The sequence below is a fragment of the Henningerozyma blattae genome, chromosome 2 (genome assembly GCF_000315915.1).
Source record: "Henningerozyma blattae CBS 6284 chromosome 2, complete genome".
NCBI lineage: Eukaryota > Fungi > Ascomycota > Saccharomycetes > Saccharomycetales > Saccharomycetaceae > Henningerozyma > Henningerozyma blattae.
The window spans coordinates 2,334,269-2,350,558 of NC_020186.1; the positions used below are offsets into that span (position 1 = coordinate 2,334,269).

Genomic DNA, 16,290 nt, shown 5'->3' on the forward strand with positions numbered 1-16,290 from the left:
TGAGCCTGCTCCTTCACTATTCGATGAAGCTATTCCTTACATATTGGAGGGCTTCTCTTCGAAACTGAGGAGGAGCACACGCAAACGCTAAATGAAGGCGTTAACCTCTGTTTTTTATTATTTTATCTATGTCTTTATTAATTAATTAGTTTATAACAACGACACATTGTTCTGCAATCGCAATTGCAACTCTAAATGCTCTACGACAAATACAGTTGTCTTAGGGCAAACACTGTTGTTATTAGACAAGCGTCCTAGGGCAAACGTTATTTACCAATCGATCGACTAACTATACAAATTGGCTCATACATACTCTGTAAGCCATATCCCTAATATATCCTATACCATACTATTCCATCCTTTATAGACTATATTCTATTCTATATTCTATATTCAATACTCAATTCTATACTATATTATCCCATACTATATTATCCCATATTATCCCAAAAGGGTCACTTGGCTCATACAGACGATAGCCCAAAACGGCCACGTGCTCGTTTTCTCTAGGCCGGCCAGAACGGGTGATGCAAAAGATTACACGCCTACCACAAATGGGCCGCACCCAGAAAACCGCGCACACGCCTCCTTGCCGAAACGGGCCGAGCCACGGCGCTCTGCACAGAAGAGTTCGCAGGAGCTCCCAGACGCGCCCGCACGGCGCGTCGTGGAAATTTCAGTCAAGTTTGATGAAAAAGAAATAATGGGAAAAAGGATAATGGACATGAAATAAATAAATAAATCCATTGATAAATAAATAAATAAAGAAGTAAATAAATAGATGGAAAAAAGTAAAAATATAGAGAGATAAATAAACAAAGCAAAACTTGGAAATTAAAACAAAAAAAAATATTATATCAACAAGTAGACACCAAAAAATAAAAAAGAACTGTACGTTTTTTTAACTGTACTAGCGATACACTATAAATAAATTAACAAAAATTGAAAATAAAGTTTCAAGCAAGCTACACCAAAACACGAAAGAGAGAGAGAGAGTTGGAATAAATAAGCATCTGCTTGGAAAAATTCTGTTTGCTCATCAATATTATAAAACCCTTCACGATTAAGCTACAACCTTTCATCTCGCTGGCAAATAAAAAAAAAAATAAAGCTCACGCTCAATCGTTTCTGTCACTATATACTACACAAGTGCAAAACGCCAAGTTATAAATTTCAAGAATATTTGCGTTTGGCTTAAAATACTAGTTTGTCATTTACCATTTAGCTTTCCGCTTCTCGATCCTGTATTATTAACCTATCAAGGTCATCGCTTCAAGACCCTTTCTTTTACATCGCTTAATTAGCTTATATTTTCGCCTCGCTCTACAATACCTCAAATTTATTCTTTAATACTTAACTTTTTTTTTTGATTTCTACTAAATTTTTTTATTATTTGATTCCGGTTTTCTTATACATCACTTATTTTCAAGCATAGAACCATCCGCATTGATCTATTGGATGCATTTTCTCCCAATACAATTTCAATAGTATCCCTGTATTTTTAATTCACTTACGACTTCACTTACGCCTGCACTCTTACTTTTGCTTCACTGTGTGAAATGGATTTGTCAAATTATATCATGGCTCCCCCTGCGGTAAGTGCTACTAGTGCCTCTGCTGCTTCAAACAGTATTATCAATCACTCTACATTGACCAATGCCAACAACACCTCGATGAATTCCTCTTCAACTCCAACAACTAGCAATAACACGTCTCCGTTACACTTGTCTTCCATTTTGCACACCTTATCATTAGACGACCCAACCCCCATTTCAAACACAAATAGCCACAGCATCAACAGTAACAACAACAACAACAACAACAACACTACTAATACGCACAACAATGCCACTACCACCTCTATCAATAAGTACATCTTGAAAATATACAACGTCCCCTTGGACATCACTTTAAGACAAGCTTATTCTCTATTTGCCTTGGCTCAAGACATCATTATCGAGAATATTCAACTGAAACCCTTGTCTGCTCCTTCTCCATCGTCTATTTCAAATACTACAAGCACTTCCGGTGTCTTATCCTCCTCTGCAAATACCTCTTCTTCGGCATCTTCTATCACAAGCACTACATCTAATAAAATTAATGGTAATAATATTAATAAAAATAGTTTAGACGCTAGTCACGTGTATCAACAACCTCATCACCATGCTAATACTGTAGATACAAAAGTGGAATTCTCGGGTTCGGAGTTATCTCAATTGATCGTGGTTGATATAATAGGCTCGTTGGATATGATCAAGTTTTATTCAAATATTTTAAACATGAACAGGTCCACTCTTTTTGGGCCTTCTACTCCAACTTGTGTTTCTTCTCAAATTAACATTGAAATCAATGATGAATTCAACAATAAACTTGTCGATTATTCCAATAATATTCCTTCAATGATAAAAGATCAAAACTTAAATTTAAACTTGAATTTAAATTTAAATTTAAACGATCATACTTTGGAAAAATCAAACACAAATATCAACAGCGCTGTTAGTGCTATAGATAATTTGTCCAATGATTTGTCAAACAATTTGAATTTACCACCTTATATCAACAACTTCCAATTATCACCTTCCCAAAGATCTTCCATTCATCAACATTCAAACAGATTTTCGTTTACTGATCCGTTTAATAACAAAAATAATAACTCTAATAATAATTCAAATATTCATTCAAATAACAATTCTTCATCAACATCAAATTCTAATAATAACATCTCTAATATTAATAATAACAATAACAATAATAACATTCATTTCACTCCGCAAAAAATTTTATTAAATACTTCTATACCCGCCCATACACAATCCCAACCAGATTTGATTAGCAATAGCTTAACTACCCCAACTCTACCCGGCAAGAACAATACCAACACGGCTACTACACCTGCAAATGATTTCATTTGGAATCCAAAGACTCCAGTTATCAATACAAACTCAAATTCTTATTTGAATTCTTCTATTTCTCAAGAACATTTGTTATTGAACAACAACAATAACAATAACAACAATGCAATGAACGATTATTCAATTTCTCAAAATTCAACTCCTCAGAAATTAGTCAATTCTTCTTCTTCCAATAACTCTTCCATTTCAAATATGATAAACCCTACTCTAAGTACAAATTCAAATTCAAATAGAAATTATAATTATAACTATAGTTATAATTATTTTTCAAATCAATCTAATAACAACAGTAATAGCAACAATAGTAATCCTGCTCCAAATAATAGTGGAAATATTATGAATAGTATTCCAAATGGTAATGTTTATATACATCAGCATTTACCTATCCCTCCACCTCCATTATCTCAGCAGCAACCTTCTAACCATCATCATCAAATTTACACTAATCAGAATAATAATAATTCTTCATCTGTAATATCACAAGCTGATTTATTATTATTATCTAAAATCCCACCTCCTTCTAATCCTGCAGATCAGAATCCTCCTTGTAATACTCTTTATGTGGGTAATTTACCTTTAGATGCTACAGAAATGGAATTGAGACAATTATTTTCAAACCAACCTGGATTTAAAAGGCTATCTTTCCGTAATAAGAATAGTTCAAGCGTATCTACTCCAACTTCTGCAAATCCAATGTCATTATCATCAAACTCAAATAATAACAATAATAATAATAATAATAATCATGGCCCAATGTGTTTTGTGGAATTTGAAGATATTTCATATGCTACTAGAGCTTTAGCCGAATTATATGGTAGTCAATTACCAAGAAATTTAGATTATAATAATAACCCTACAAATGGTATTTCAAATAATTCTAAGAATGGTATTAGGTTAAGTTTCTCTAAAAATCCATTGGGTGTAAGAAGTAATAAGAGACATAATAATAATAATCAGGCTAATAATAATAGCATGAATAATCTCAATGTAAGTATGAATAATAGTATTATGAATAGTACTAATAGTAGTAATTTAACTTTAATCAATTCAAATACTACCACCACTCCTACAACCGAACATCATACTTATAGTTATTTAACTGGCTACTCTCAAACTTAGGTCATTTGTTCATCACATTGCAACAGTTATATTTTATTGTCATTTTATTTGGGGCTTTACATCATTCATTTTTTTATCTATTTATTGTCACATCATCATTTTATCATTTTCTACCTTCTTTTTTCATACAGACGCACACTCACACACAAAGTTATAAGAATATTATTATATACTAATTTGCTTAAAAACTATTGTAAAAATTGCAGACATTTATTTTTTCCACATTTCCTTTTTAACTTCATTTTTTATTATTCTATTGTATTTCCGTAATTAATCTTTTATTTATTTATCAAGTTTTTTTTATTCCTATTACCTGGCTCATCTATCACCTTCTAAGAAAGAAAGTGTTTCTATACTATTAACATTACAGATTTTGTTATTCATTAATTCATCGCATATTCTTTCAACATTTTTACCGCTCTAATTCTTTTATTGTGTTAAATTAAAACGTATCATATTCATGTTTTGAAATTAATACAGTTTTTCTCTTTTTTAAAAAAATAACTACTTTCCCATCCTGCATTCATACTTGCTGTATTCCAATTTATTTTATCTATTTATTTTACATATTTATATTTATTTTAAAAAGAATTTTTTTTAATTATTTTATCATATACAATTACGTTTACTATGAAAAGTATGTATTTTCCAACTTAAATTATTGATATATTATCATTGAATCTTGCATAAAGTCTGTTATTATTAAATGATCTGTATATATGGGTATATATTTATATGTATAAATAGAAAATAAATCAATTGATTAATTTTTTTAAATTTTTTTTATTTTTTTCACTATTTTAAATTTTTCATTATTCAATTAATCTCTTGCAGAAACAATTGAAGATAAGTCGGTTAAAGTTTCTTCTTTTTTTATAAAAGAATGAGCAGTAGTACTTGGTGTATTTGTTGTAGATGCTGTCGCAAAAGAAGAAGTCGAGTCATTCATATTATTTAATTTTTGTTTTAATAATAATTTTTCCCTTAATTTCAAATCATGAGCTTTTTTCTCTAATTGCATAATTTTCAATTGTAATTCTTTAGCAGATTTAGCTTCCAATTCTTGTAATTTTTGTTGTTTAACTAGAATACGTTCATGTCTTAATACGTATGGTATAGTTTCGGAAATATTTCTTAATTTTATTCTTTCTGGAGATGAAGCTATCGTATTTGGATTTATATTTTCATTAATTTCAGAGTCTTGACTAATCTTTGGAGTAGCTTGTGGTGTTTCATTTGATACGTTTTGATCATTAGAAAATTCTTCATTCATTGTCATCGATAAATCATTTGAAGATTTGAATTTCCCTGTATTAACTAGAGAAGCAAAATTGCTTAAACTTGGAGCTGCAGATTGTCTCTTTAAGGCTTTATCATTTGAATTTAATGGATTAGTCGACGATTCTGCATATCCATTTGTAGAATCATTTGTTACAGCTAATAATTTTTCAGCTCTATAATTTTCATACAAGAAATTTTGAGTATTATCTTTGAATTCTTGTAAATGAGAACCAAATAAAACATTTTTCAAAATGTTTAAATCTGAAGTTTCTAAATCATTATCATTAATATAGATTGTACCCCAAGGGTATTGTCTTATATAATTGCCTTGAGAATCTTTTTCATCTGAACAAATTATGGAAAAAGGTTGAATTTCAGCCAGATGTCTGTTTTCTTCTAAAGTTTCATAATCATCTTCTTCAAGGTATTGATCTTGATTGTTTTCTAAATCAAACTTGAAAATAGGAACATTATATCGATCAATATCAAATAAAATATTTTTTTTAAATTGAAGTAATTCTTGTGGAGTAAAAGAATCTGCTTTTGATATGATTGGTAAGACATTTGTATAACGAGATAATTTCTTCATCATTTCTACATCGAAATCTTTTAAACCATGGCCTGTAGCTTCAATGAAATATAAAGCCACATGAACTCTTGTGTCTTCGAATCTTGGATTTCTTTTAACTCTTGTCTCTTCAGCAAGAACAGTTTCAAATTGTTGTTCTAAATATGAAGTGATTTCTGTAAATGCATTTGAATTATCTAAATTTTCACCTATTCCATGAACATCGATAATATTGAATAATAAGATATCTTCATCAGAGTTATTTGATAGAGGATTTGAAGAGATTTCTAAAGAAGTAGAAGTGATAGTGATACCTGGTTCAATACTAGCAATAGAAGGATTGAATTCATTGATTAAAGATGGAATGCCATCTTTAGCAGTAAACGAAATCAATTGAGTGGGTTTAATTAATTTAACATTTGAATTTAAAATATTATTATTTAAATTTGAAGAATGATCGGAATATCTATGAGGTAAAACATTACATTCCATTAAATTATTGGCAAATGTGGTTTTCCCGGTGCTTTCTCCACCTACTAATAAGATGGTATAATTGATACCACGTCTAGACTCTTTCTTACGACGTAAACTTGCAGGATCTTGTAATAATCTTGAATTAATCATTGATTGTTTGAAGTTAGTTGAAGTTTAAAAGATGTAAAAATAAAGATAGCAATTTTTTTTGAAGGATAGCAAATATAAAAAAGGCAAAAAAAACTCTTAAACCTTGCAAGCCAATAATAATAATAGTAATAATAATAATAATAAGATATTATTATGTAAATATTGAAAAAACACAAAGAATCATATATATATGTCTGGTAATATATATCATAATACCTATCACCTAGTATATATTTGTATTTGTTAAAGTGATCTCATCGAATGAAAAAATCTAAAAAAAAAAAAAAAAAAAAGTCTCTTGAATCGAGGTTTAGATTGATTGATTAATTGATTGATTAAAAGTTTCAAGTAAAATGACCTTTCGCGTCGGATACACAGAAACGGCGTAGAGAAAACAAAATAAATATTATTTCGCGTGCCTATTTAAGCACCTGACGCGTTTTATAAATGGTGATTTCAAACCCTAATGTCAGCACGTGAAATACCCAGGTTTATATTTTCACGTGACCTTTAGGGTTTGTGTAGCCCTAATTACAACGATTTACAACCCTGGTGCATCACGTGATATTACTATCACGTGATGGAGTTGGGGTTCGCATTTATGCCCTAGCATTCTATACACGCACCCCAATCTCACGTGGCATTCTTCCAGCACGTGCTTATCTATAAAATTCACATGCGTGCACGTGCCACAAAAAGACTCCGCCACAGCCGTGCGCCGCAATAGCCGCACGCCGCAGTCACATGGCGCACAGCCCGTACCGCGGCATTCCCACAGTGGGCTAATTTGTCAGCCAGTGCCTTACGTCATATTCTGTAGCATATAATCCTGCGGCTTTAATGTGTTTATTAAGCCGCTACTTATAATCATTTGTATATTATTATATTGTATTAATATTATTATATTGTATTAATATTATAATACTTTATTTTTTTTTTCATTTAAAAGCAGCTTGTTTCTTTGTTATATAAAAATATAAATTATGGAAAAATAAAAAAACTTATATTATATTATTATTATTTTAATAATTTTTTTTTTTAAAAAATTTAATCAAACCACCTAATATATTCAACTAGATTAACGGTATTCAACTAGATTAAGAAGCCCCCCTTCTGTTGTTATTTAGTCCGATAAATTTTTTACTGATCCTAGCTCAACCTACGGATAGTAAAATTATTTAAATATTTTAAACAAGAATAAAACAGAGAAAACTAAGACAATATCAAAATCTTTCACTATGGTAAGCCCTAAAGCAAGAACTAGATCTACAGGGAAAACTTTCGTCCCACCTGTTACACATGATATGGTGAGATCATTATTTGATCCTTCATTGAAAAAATCGTTTTTAGAAAAAATCATTTTTCTATCTTTAGCTTTGGACCTTGTTTTGATGTATGGTCTTTTGAAATACACTTCTATTTCATTAGATACTATCAAAATTCTATTCCTTCTTCAATATATCTTCTGGAGATTTGCTTATAATTTTGGTATAGGGGCCATTTTACATTATCAATCTCATTATGAAACATTTTCTAACTATTCCGAAAGAAATCATTTATTTGATCCTTCTAAATCTTCCTCTACTTTGGCTCGTTTTGTTCAATATGAAATCCGTTCCAAGATGCCAGATAGTTATCTAATGGAAGCTCAACCTGCAGAACTTAATACTTGGCTTGTTTTCCGTCAAGTTGTTGATTTGATCTTGATGCAAGATTTCACCACTTATTGTATCTACACATACTTATGTCTACCATCCACTACTGCTTGGACTTCCCCAACCACCATCATGGGTGTAATGATGATTCTTTTGAACGTTTGGGTTAAAACAGATGCTCATCGTGTCGTCAAGGATTATGCTTGGTATTGGGGTGATTTCTTCTTCTTGCAGGATTCAGAATTAACTTTTGATGGTGTCTTTAACGTTTCACCACATCCAATGTATTCTATTGGTTATATTGGTTATTACGCAGCATCCTTGATCACAGGTGATTATAATGTCCTCTTGGTTTCCATCTTTGGCCATCTATTGCAATTACTTTTCTTGAAATACGTCGAAAACCCTCATATTGAAAGAACTTATGGTGCTTCTAATCAATCAAGCACTTCCTTGGCTTATAATAAAATTGATCAATTGATTGAAAATTCCACTTCTTCATCATCCCCAAATAAGCCCTTAATCTCCACAGGTTTGGGTTTCAAAAATTTCAAATTCACTCGTGTTACTGATTTATTCACTTTGACTGTCTTTATTTCCATTTTTGTTTGGTATTTCAATTTTAACCCATCTTTGGAAACTTTGACTTTTACCACTTTTATGGTCAAATTCTCTTTGTCTTCTATTTGTGCTTTAATCTTATACAAACAATCCACTGAAAAATGGTTCACTTCAATCTTCCATTGGAGACATCTAAATTCTAAAATCCCTCCTGCTGTCTTGGCTTATCAGCATTGGCAATTCATCTATAATTTCACTTTAACTATTTCAAATACTTTATTAGCAATGGTCACATTAAAATCTTTAACTTCCTTATACGATTCAAACACTTTGAATTATAATCAAACTATATTTGGATTTTTAGGTATTGCTTTACAAATTTGGTCAAATTCGGAGATTAGAGATGTCTTGGCCAATTTCGGTTATTTCTACGGTGATTTCTTCTTATTGGATGTCGAATTACCTAAAAAATTATCATACCAAGGTATTTATCGTTACTTAAATAACCCACAAGCTATCTTAGGTCTTGCTGGGATTTGGGGTACCGTTTTGGTTTCAAATTTCCAATATTCAAATATCTTATTAGCTTCCCTTTGGACCATAATTGAAATTATTGCTGTCAAATTCATTGAAAAACCTCATGTCCATAAAGTGTATAATGATTCAAAGGATCATGTTGCAGGTGTAGAAAGTACTATCATGAGTTCAAAGCCTGTAAGATGGATTCAAGGTTTAATTCAATGAAATAGAATAAAAAAATAAATCAAGACAAGATTTCATGAAAATGGTGATTAATTGTCATTTTCATCATCATCAAACATTTATAAGAATTTGGAATTAATATTATACATTTACACACTACGTCTTTTTTTTTTTATCAATTTTTCACTTCAACTATTTTTTTTCATATTCATTATAATGTTACGATACTTCATTCCAAAAATAAAAACAAGATATATAAATTATAAAACATCTACTATTGTTAACTTATATATATATAATTATCATTTTTCTATTTATACTTCTAAATTATCTCTAATGTAATAATACTAAATTAATCAGTACAGATTACTGTGTTTATACAACAATATTTACAGGTACTCCTTGCCTTTATTGTTTTTTAGCATTTGAAGCGGCAAATTTAACCGTCGGAATAATATTATCAACATTTTTATATCCGCCGGATATACTCAATATTATGTGGCTAATTTATGCATTCCAATTGGTTCCTATTATATGCAAATAGAATATTCAACGCTTGCCAAGAAACTGAAAGAATCAAAACAAGTAACAAAAAAATATAGATTCTTTAAAAGAATTCACTATCAAATCCTCGTAGTGATTTCTAATAAATTCTCGCGTCGCCCGGGTTGTCAAAATTTCAAATATTTCCTAATTTAATTCAATATATTTCCTGCGCTAGTAAGGGATAAACCTTGCTTTTATTGGAATATTGCGCTAGTCTAATTCTCAACAATAATTTTTTTTTAATTTGTCGTTGTTTCAATTGAAAAATTAGGTTGTTTTTTATTGATACGTAAGCTTGTTGCTTCAAGAAATAGCGTAGTGTAAAATTGAATTTTGGGTTAGCTTCGATTTATGACTTCATGTTTTGTCACATTTTTTTCTGTTTCTAAAGGGCATTACTGCTTCATATTATTCTTCTTTGATAAAAATTTTTGAACAGTATAATAGTTGATATTACAGTTTTTTATTTTTTTATTTCAATTCTTGAATAGAAAATATCGTTTGTGCAAGCTCTACGCACTTTTCTCAGTAGTCTAATCTCGTTAGAGATAGTCTAAAAGAGATAAAAATAACACTACATATTTGGTAGTCTTGGTGCTATTTCAAGTATCAAAAGATATTTGGAATACATATCCAATTTGGAATATGAATGGCCTTAATTCTTGCGATAAAAAGAAAAAATAAAGGAGTACACACAATAAAAAAATATTTCATAGGAAACTGGTTTCTACGGGATCCGTTTGTTCTACATTATTAATTAATTATAGTATATTTGCCTACAAATTCTTTTATAGTAGTATGGTCTTGAACAGTAAGATATGAAACTTGTTTTAATTCTCCAATTATTAATCTAAATGGAAAAGTGGGGTTTCAAAAATAAATTATTGCCTCCCCGTATAGGACCATTTTTTAGAAAAATACTATTTTCAACAGAAAAAAATAACAATTAAAATAAAAAAGTAAGTACTACCATTTTTATTAATGAGGTGCAAAAAATACTAATAATGGTGGCAATGATAATAATACTTAGATGAAACGTATATACACCTTAGAAGTATCTTGTAATAAGTCAGTATATTATTGGAATAAGTATTATTTATTATGTATATGATATGATTATTAAAATATAACGTCATATATGCAGTTAATTAAGAAAAATATGATATATAGATGCTGGCTGACACCCTACGATAAGCATCAATGGTGCTTATGTTAGTGTTGAAGAATGCTACTTGAAGTAAAACAATATGGATTCGATTTATAAAATGAATGGCAGTAAATTTAACAGAAAATTAATTTATCCTTTGTAATGTTTTGTTTTGTTTTTATTTCAATAATCTGCAAGTGGTGGATCACTTTCCATTTCTTTTAATCTTGTCTGTTCCAACTCATTTTTGTCTTCTGTTATATTAATTTCGTTATTTGGTGTATATTTTGGAACTGGATTGTTCAATGCTTGTAAATGTATAGATGATAACCATGCGTTTAATTGCAAAGCTTGAGTTGCTTGGGAATTATTGATGGATGAGGATTCATTAGCAACATATGATTGTAGATAATCTTGATATTGTTGTTGTAAATGAATCGGTAATTGTTGAATAATTGATGATGGATTAGATAATTCAGGAGGTGGCTCGGGGTTTTGAATCAATGAACTAGTGTTATTAATGTTACTTCCATTAGATAGAGTATTTTCAAGTGATATAGAATTCCCAATATATTTGTTTGATGTAGTTGTATGAGTTGAATTGCCATCCTGAATATCATAATCTTTAATAGTTTGATTATTTGATTCAATTTCATGGTCAATAGTCTTGTTTCTAGTTGTGCCAATAATTACTTCAATTGACATACCTGTGACATTTCTTAATCTTTTCAATTTATCAACATTAACCATATCATGATAAAGAATATTGGATTCAATATCATCATGATCATTCATTATTGCATTTTGATTCATTTTATTGAAAAAATTCCTTTGTAAATGATTCATATTATCTTCTAGTCTTTGGAATATTAATTCATTAGATTGATTATTTTCATTTGGTTTACCAATTATTCTATTAGATTCTGTATAAATAATATTTTTTTGTGATAAATTTACCATAACTTCAACATAATATTGGAATGAAAAATATTTTTGAACTGCTGTAAATGTAGCAAATGCATCTAATGGAACTTTTAAATAAACAATTAAATTACAATCTAATGTCACAGGATCAATATAAACTGGGGAAACGCTTTGGCATATATCTTTTCTAAAAGTTTCATTTAATTGATCATCACCACTACCATTGACTCTACAAATTCTAACAAGAGTTGTTATTAAACTTGCTGGATGTGAAAATTCTTTATAATGATTAATTGAGACTTTAATGGGTATTATTTCACCAATTGTAAAACCTGAATGAGGTAAATTAACTGAAATAACTACTTTTTTCTCAGAATTAATAGATTTATTTGAGGAATTGTTTGAAGAGGTTGTACTTGAAGAATTATTAGTAATTTTCGTAATAAAGGAAGATGTACCATCATCAACTTGTTTTGTCGATAAACTATTAGAGTGCGAACTATTACTATTGTTATTATAACTACCATTTACGGAATTATTTTGGTTACTATGACGTAATGGTGGAATAGCTGCAGATTGTAATACTACAGTTTTTTTCCTTCCTTCATTTAAAGTGCTAACATCTAAAGGTGCAACAACTAAAAAATCTTTTTGGCATTTTATTATTGGTTTTTCTTTTTGAAATTCATTTATTGATTCAAATGAGCATTCTAATCTATATGATATTGAGCCTCTTTCAAAATTTATTGAACTAATAGGATTTTTCCCAACTGGGATTTTAACTTTAAATGGGAATCTATGTTCACCTTTAGTAAGACCATTTATTATTTCATTTTTATAAAATGAATCAGTAGCTATTAAATGTTTATAATCTTCACCATATAACAAAGCTTCATTGTTTAATAGAGTTTCTGATATTTGTGTTCTGGAAGCTGCAGTATTACCGGCCTTTACTTTCAATTCGCATATTAATGATAATCTTAATGCAATATTGACAGTATCACTAGTGATTTTCAAGACAGCTTCACCATTCAAATAGTCGCCTGTCTTATAAACACTGCGTGGTTCATGTAATTCAATATTAAAGTTCTTTATAGATGTTGATAGTTTTTTAATAGAATTATTTGAAATGCTACTACTATTGCTACTGATTGACGTTGGGTATATTGAAACTAATTTAGGTTTTGATTTGATAGATTGAGTAGTAGTATTACTTTCATTATTGGTAGATATGGATTTTTTAAATTTGAATAATCTCATTTATAATAATTTATTTTTGCTTTTGTCATTAAAATATGCAATGGGTTTGTGTGTTTTTGTTTTATTTTTTGATGATAGTTGTTGTTTTATTATTCAATAGAAAACGTAAAATATTAGGTCTATAAGGTACAAATTTTGCAAGTGCTAAAAAAATCAATTGAATACTAAATATGAATGATGAAAATAATATTGCTTATGTTGAGGAAGTACTGTTTGAGTCTAGCCAGTTAAATATAATATAGCAATAGATAAAAGAAAATAGTTATTGGAATATGATCGGCAGATAATGAAATATATCCACGGTTGATAAAGCTTCTAGTAAAATGAATACCTCAGGAGCGTAACCGGATGTTACTTAATGATTAGGCTTTTAAAATGAATAGCTCAATGTTATAAATCCTTGATTGTTAAAAAAATAAACCAAGAACAAAAAAAAATAGGAGAAAAGTCTGTTCAATAGGTGCTTCAAATAAAATGAAAAGACAAAGATTGCTAGAAAATAGGCAAAATGGGCCGAAGGCTTAAATTTGACTATGCTATTATATATTAGAATATTTTATCTTTTTTTTTGAACTGCCCTGCTTTGTCATATACATATATCAAATTACAGTGTACAAACACGATCAACAAAATAAGCAGAAAGACTGTAAATATAGCAAGAATTTTATTTAAGCAGTGGATTGCTACTTTCCAAATGAGGTGCCTAGGTGTTCTAACTACCTTGGTCTACAAGCTACAATTTGATGCACTTGTTCACTACCAGTTACTGCATGTACTTGCTTGGCATTTTCCTACAAACTGTGGATGGATCTCAATTAACGTTCGTCGTAATTGTCACCAATTTCTTGGCAACTACGATGCAACCATTCCCACGATAGACTAAAACGGCCACTGTCGCTAACAAAGCCGTTAGTAACCCTAAGAATCGAAGTAAACCCGTAGCATGTCTGAAATTGGTAAGTTAAATTTTTTGTACATCTCCCGCAACTTCCGTCCATGTTCAATTCCAATAAACTGTTTAAAGAAAGGCAGATACTGATTTGAATGAAAAAATAACTTGTATTGTATTTCATACCAAAACGAAGCGGTGAAAACAAGGCAGGTCCAATAAGGCAGCTATTCGATACATTCTGAGTGATACCCTCATACTGATCTTGGCAGGTGTCCGTGTGGAAAGTTTCTAAAAGTTTACCACTTGTCAACTCCTAGTTTACCTGTAGCTCTAACTTGTCAATGTTCTTCTCCACTTTCTTTGAGAATCGTTCAAAACATCCTAAGACCGATTACTAGTACGAATTCCTTACCTATACAGTATTCTTGATGTGTTTCCACCAGTAAAAATATTCCAACTCGAAAATTTTCCAATTTCCAATGTTCCTGTCATGATCGATGTCTTGAACAGGAAGAACGTGGCACACGAGTTTTTCAAAGGCTTTTCGGGACTGCGGCATCTGACCCGTGGTTTCTTATTTTTTTCATTTCAGAATGCGCTAAAATACTTTTGTCGTTGTTTTTGTCTGTAATTGAAAATTTCACTGATAATGTAAGTTTCTGGACAACTGCATACCAAATAGGTATTGACTTAAACATTAGAAGACAATAGAGAAGGTATTTTATTTTATTTTTTTTTATTTTTTGATGCTTAAGTTTTAATGGTTTGTAGACGAAAAAAGATCGTATCTTCTCTTTTTAATTTCACCCACAAGTATGAGAAGAAGGAGAGGGTATGTCCTATTGATGGCTAGACTGTTCTTTAGCAAAGGTTTCTATTTCTAAATACGATAGTACCATTTCGTGGAATAGAAGAAACTCTGTCGTTATGGCTGGAGCAGTGTAGTCCGGCCGTCGCGATTTCAGTATATGTATTTTCTTTGGAGGACCTCTTGAATATGTTACTCTTTTAGGAATTGAAAACTTTTTGCTCTATTTTTTGGTTCATGTTTCCATTGTTACTGAACAATTTTGTTTAGAATCCGTGGGATGGACCAAGAACATTCTATTTCTTCTAGCCAAGACTGAAAATTAAAATTAGAAATAAATAAGATTAATTTCATTACGAAATTCTTGGAATGCCTTTTCCAAACTGTCTCACTTTTATCCTAAAAAGGTAAAAATCGAGTAATCACTAAATATTCCTTGGAGATAGACACTGTTTAGTATTATTTACCTTAGGCTGGTATTTGAGACTTCTTAATGCAGCTGATCATGAATTCAATTTGAGAATTATGTAACCTTTTTTTTGTTAAGCATGCTAAACAAGGTTAATAAAATGTTTGATAGAATTTAGTTTTCTTTTTTTTTTTTATTTATTTTTTTTTATTTGATTTTTGATTTTTTATTAGTTAATTGATTAATAGAATTATCTTGTCATTAATGTTGGCCTTCATTGGCTGAATTAATGAAGGGTTTTATCCAATGAAAAGGTTTTTCCGAAGAGAAATTTGCTCTGCTAGCTGATTATCTAGGGAGAGAATTCTGCTACCCGTTGGATTATCTGATAAGGTTTATGAAACCGAATCTATGATGGCATCATGATTATTCACTTTTGGAATTTCTCTTTATCTTAAGCATTCTATGATGATTGGCTCTTATTATTTTGCTTCTTTATAATTGGGCAGCATCAAGTACTACTTGCCTTTCTGTTGATGAATATTAAAATTGGCATAATTGTCACATTAGCATTGCTTATAATTATTTCTTGATTTCCATTAATCCAAATAATTTAATCCAACGGAATAGGTTGGTATATGTTTAACTAAGAATATCGTGTCGTTGCAATATTTTAGTATTATATTTTTAAATATATGAAATTCTGTTTTTGTTAAAGTTGGAAACCTTGATATTTATTAGTTAACCATCGATGTGTTTCTATTTTTTGTAATTTTGTTAAGTACAGTATTTTTTTTTGACAGTGTACAGAGATTTTCCATTCATTTACGACTTTATTTAGCTCTTATTCTTAAGTTAGTCGCGGGATGAAGAGCTTTGCGA

The 16,290-nt window shown here is 30.1% G+C and overlaps 4 protein-coding genes across 4 annotated transcripts; 2 read left to right on the plus strand and 2 right to left on the minus strand.

Annotated features, from left to right (window-relative positions):
- Positions 1-1,559: 1,559 nt before the first annotated feature.
- Positions 1,560-4,031, plus strand: TBLA0B09815 (uncharacterized protein; the record flags this gene model as incomplete). The annotated part of the gene is made up of 1 exon (XM_004179270.1): positions 1,560-4,031. One exon carries the CDS (start codon positions 1,560-1,562, stop codon positions 4,029-4,031), a length of 2,472 nt encoding a protein of 823 aa, XP_004179318.1.
- An 820-nt stretch (positions 4,032-4,851) lies between these two features.
- TBLA0B09820 (septin SHS1) lies at positions 4,852-6,504 on the minus strand (the record flags this gene model as incomplete). Its single annotated transcript, XM_004179271.1, has 1 exon — positions 4,852-6,504. The coding sequence occupies one exon, from the start codon at positions 6,502-6,504 to the stop codon at positions 4,852-4,854; it is 1,653 nt and encodes a 550-aa protein (XP_004179319.1).
- A 1,238-nt stretch (positions 6,505-7,742) lies between these two features.
- TBLA0B09830 (PEMT/PEM2 family methyltransferase) lies at positions 7,743-9,464 on the plus strand (the record flags this gene model as incomplete). The annotated part of the gene is made up of 1 exon (XM_004179272.1): positions 7,743-9,464. One exon carries the CDS (start codon positions 7,743-7,745, stop codon positions 9,462-9,464), a length of 1,722 nt encoding a protein of 573 aa, XP_004179320.1.
- Positions 9,465-11,298: 1,834 nt separating this feature from the next.
- Positions 11,299-13,299, minus strand: RIM8 (Rim8p; the record flags this gene model as incomplete). Its single annotated transcript, XM_004179273.1, has 1 exon — positions 11,299-13,299. The coding sequence occupies one exon, from the start codon at positions 13,297-13,299 to the stop codon at positions 11,299-11,301; it is 2,001 nt and encodes a 666-aa protein (XP_004179321.1).
- Positions 13,300-16,290: the final 2,991 nt, after the last annotated feature.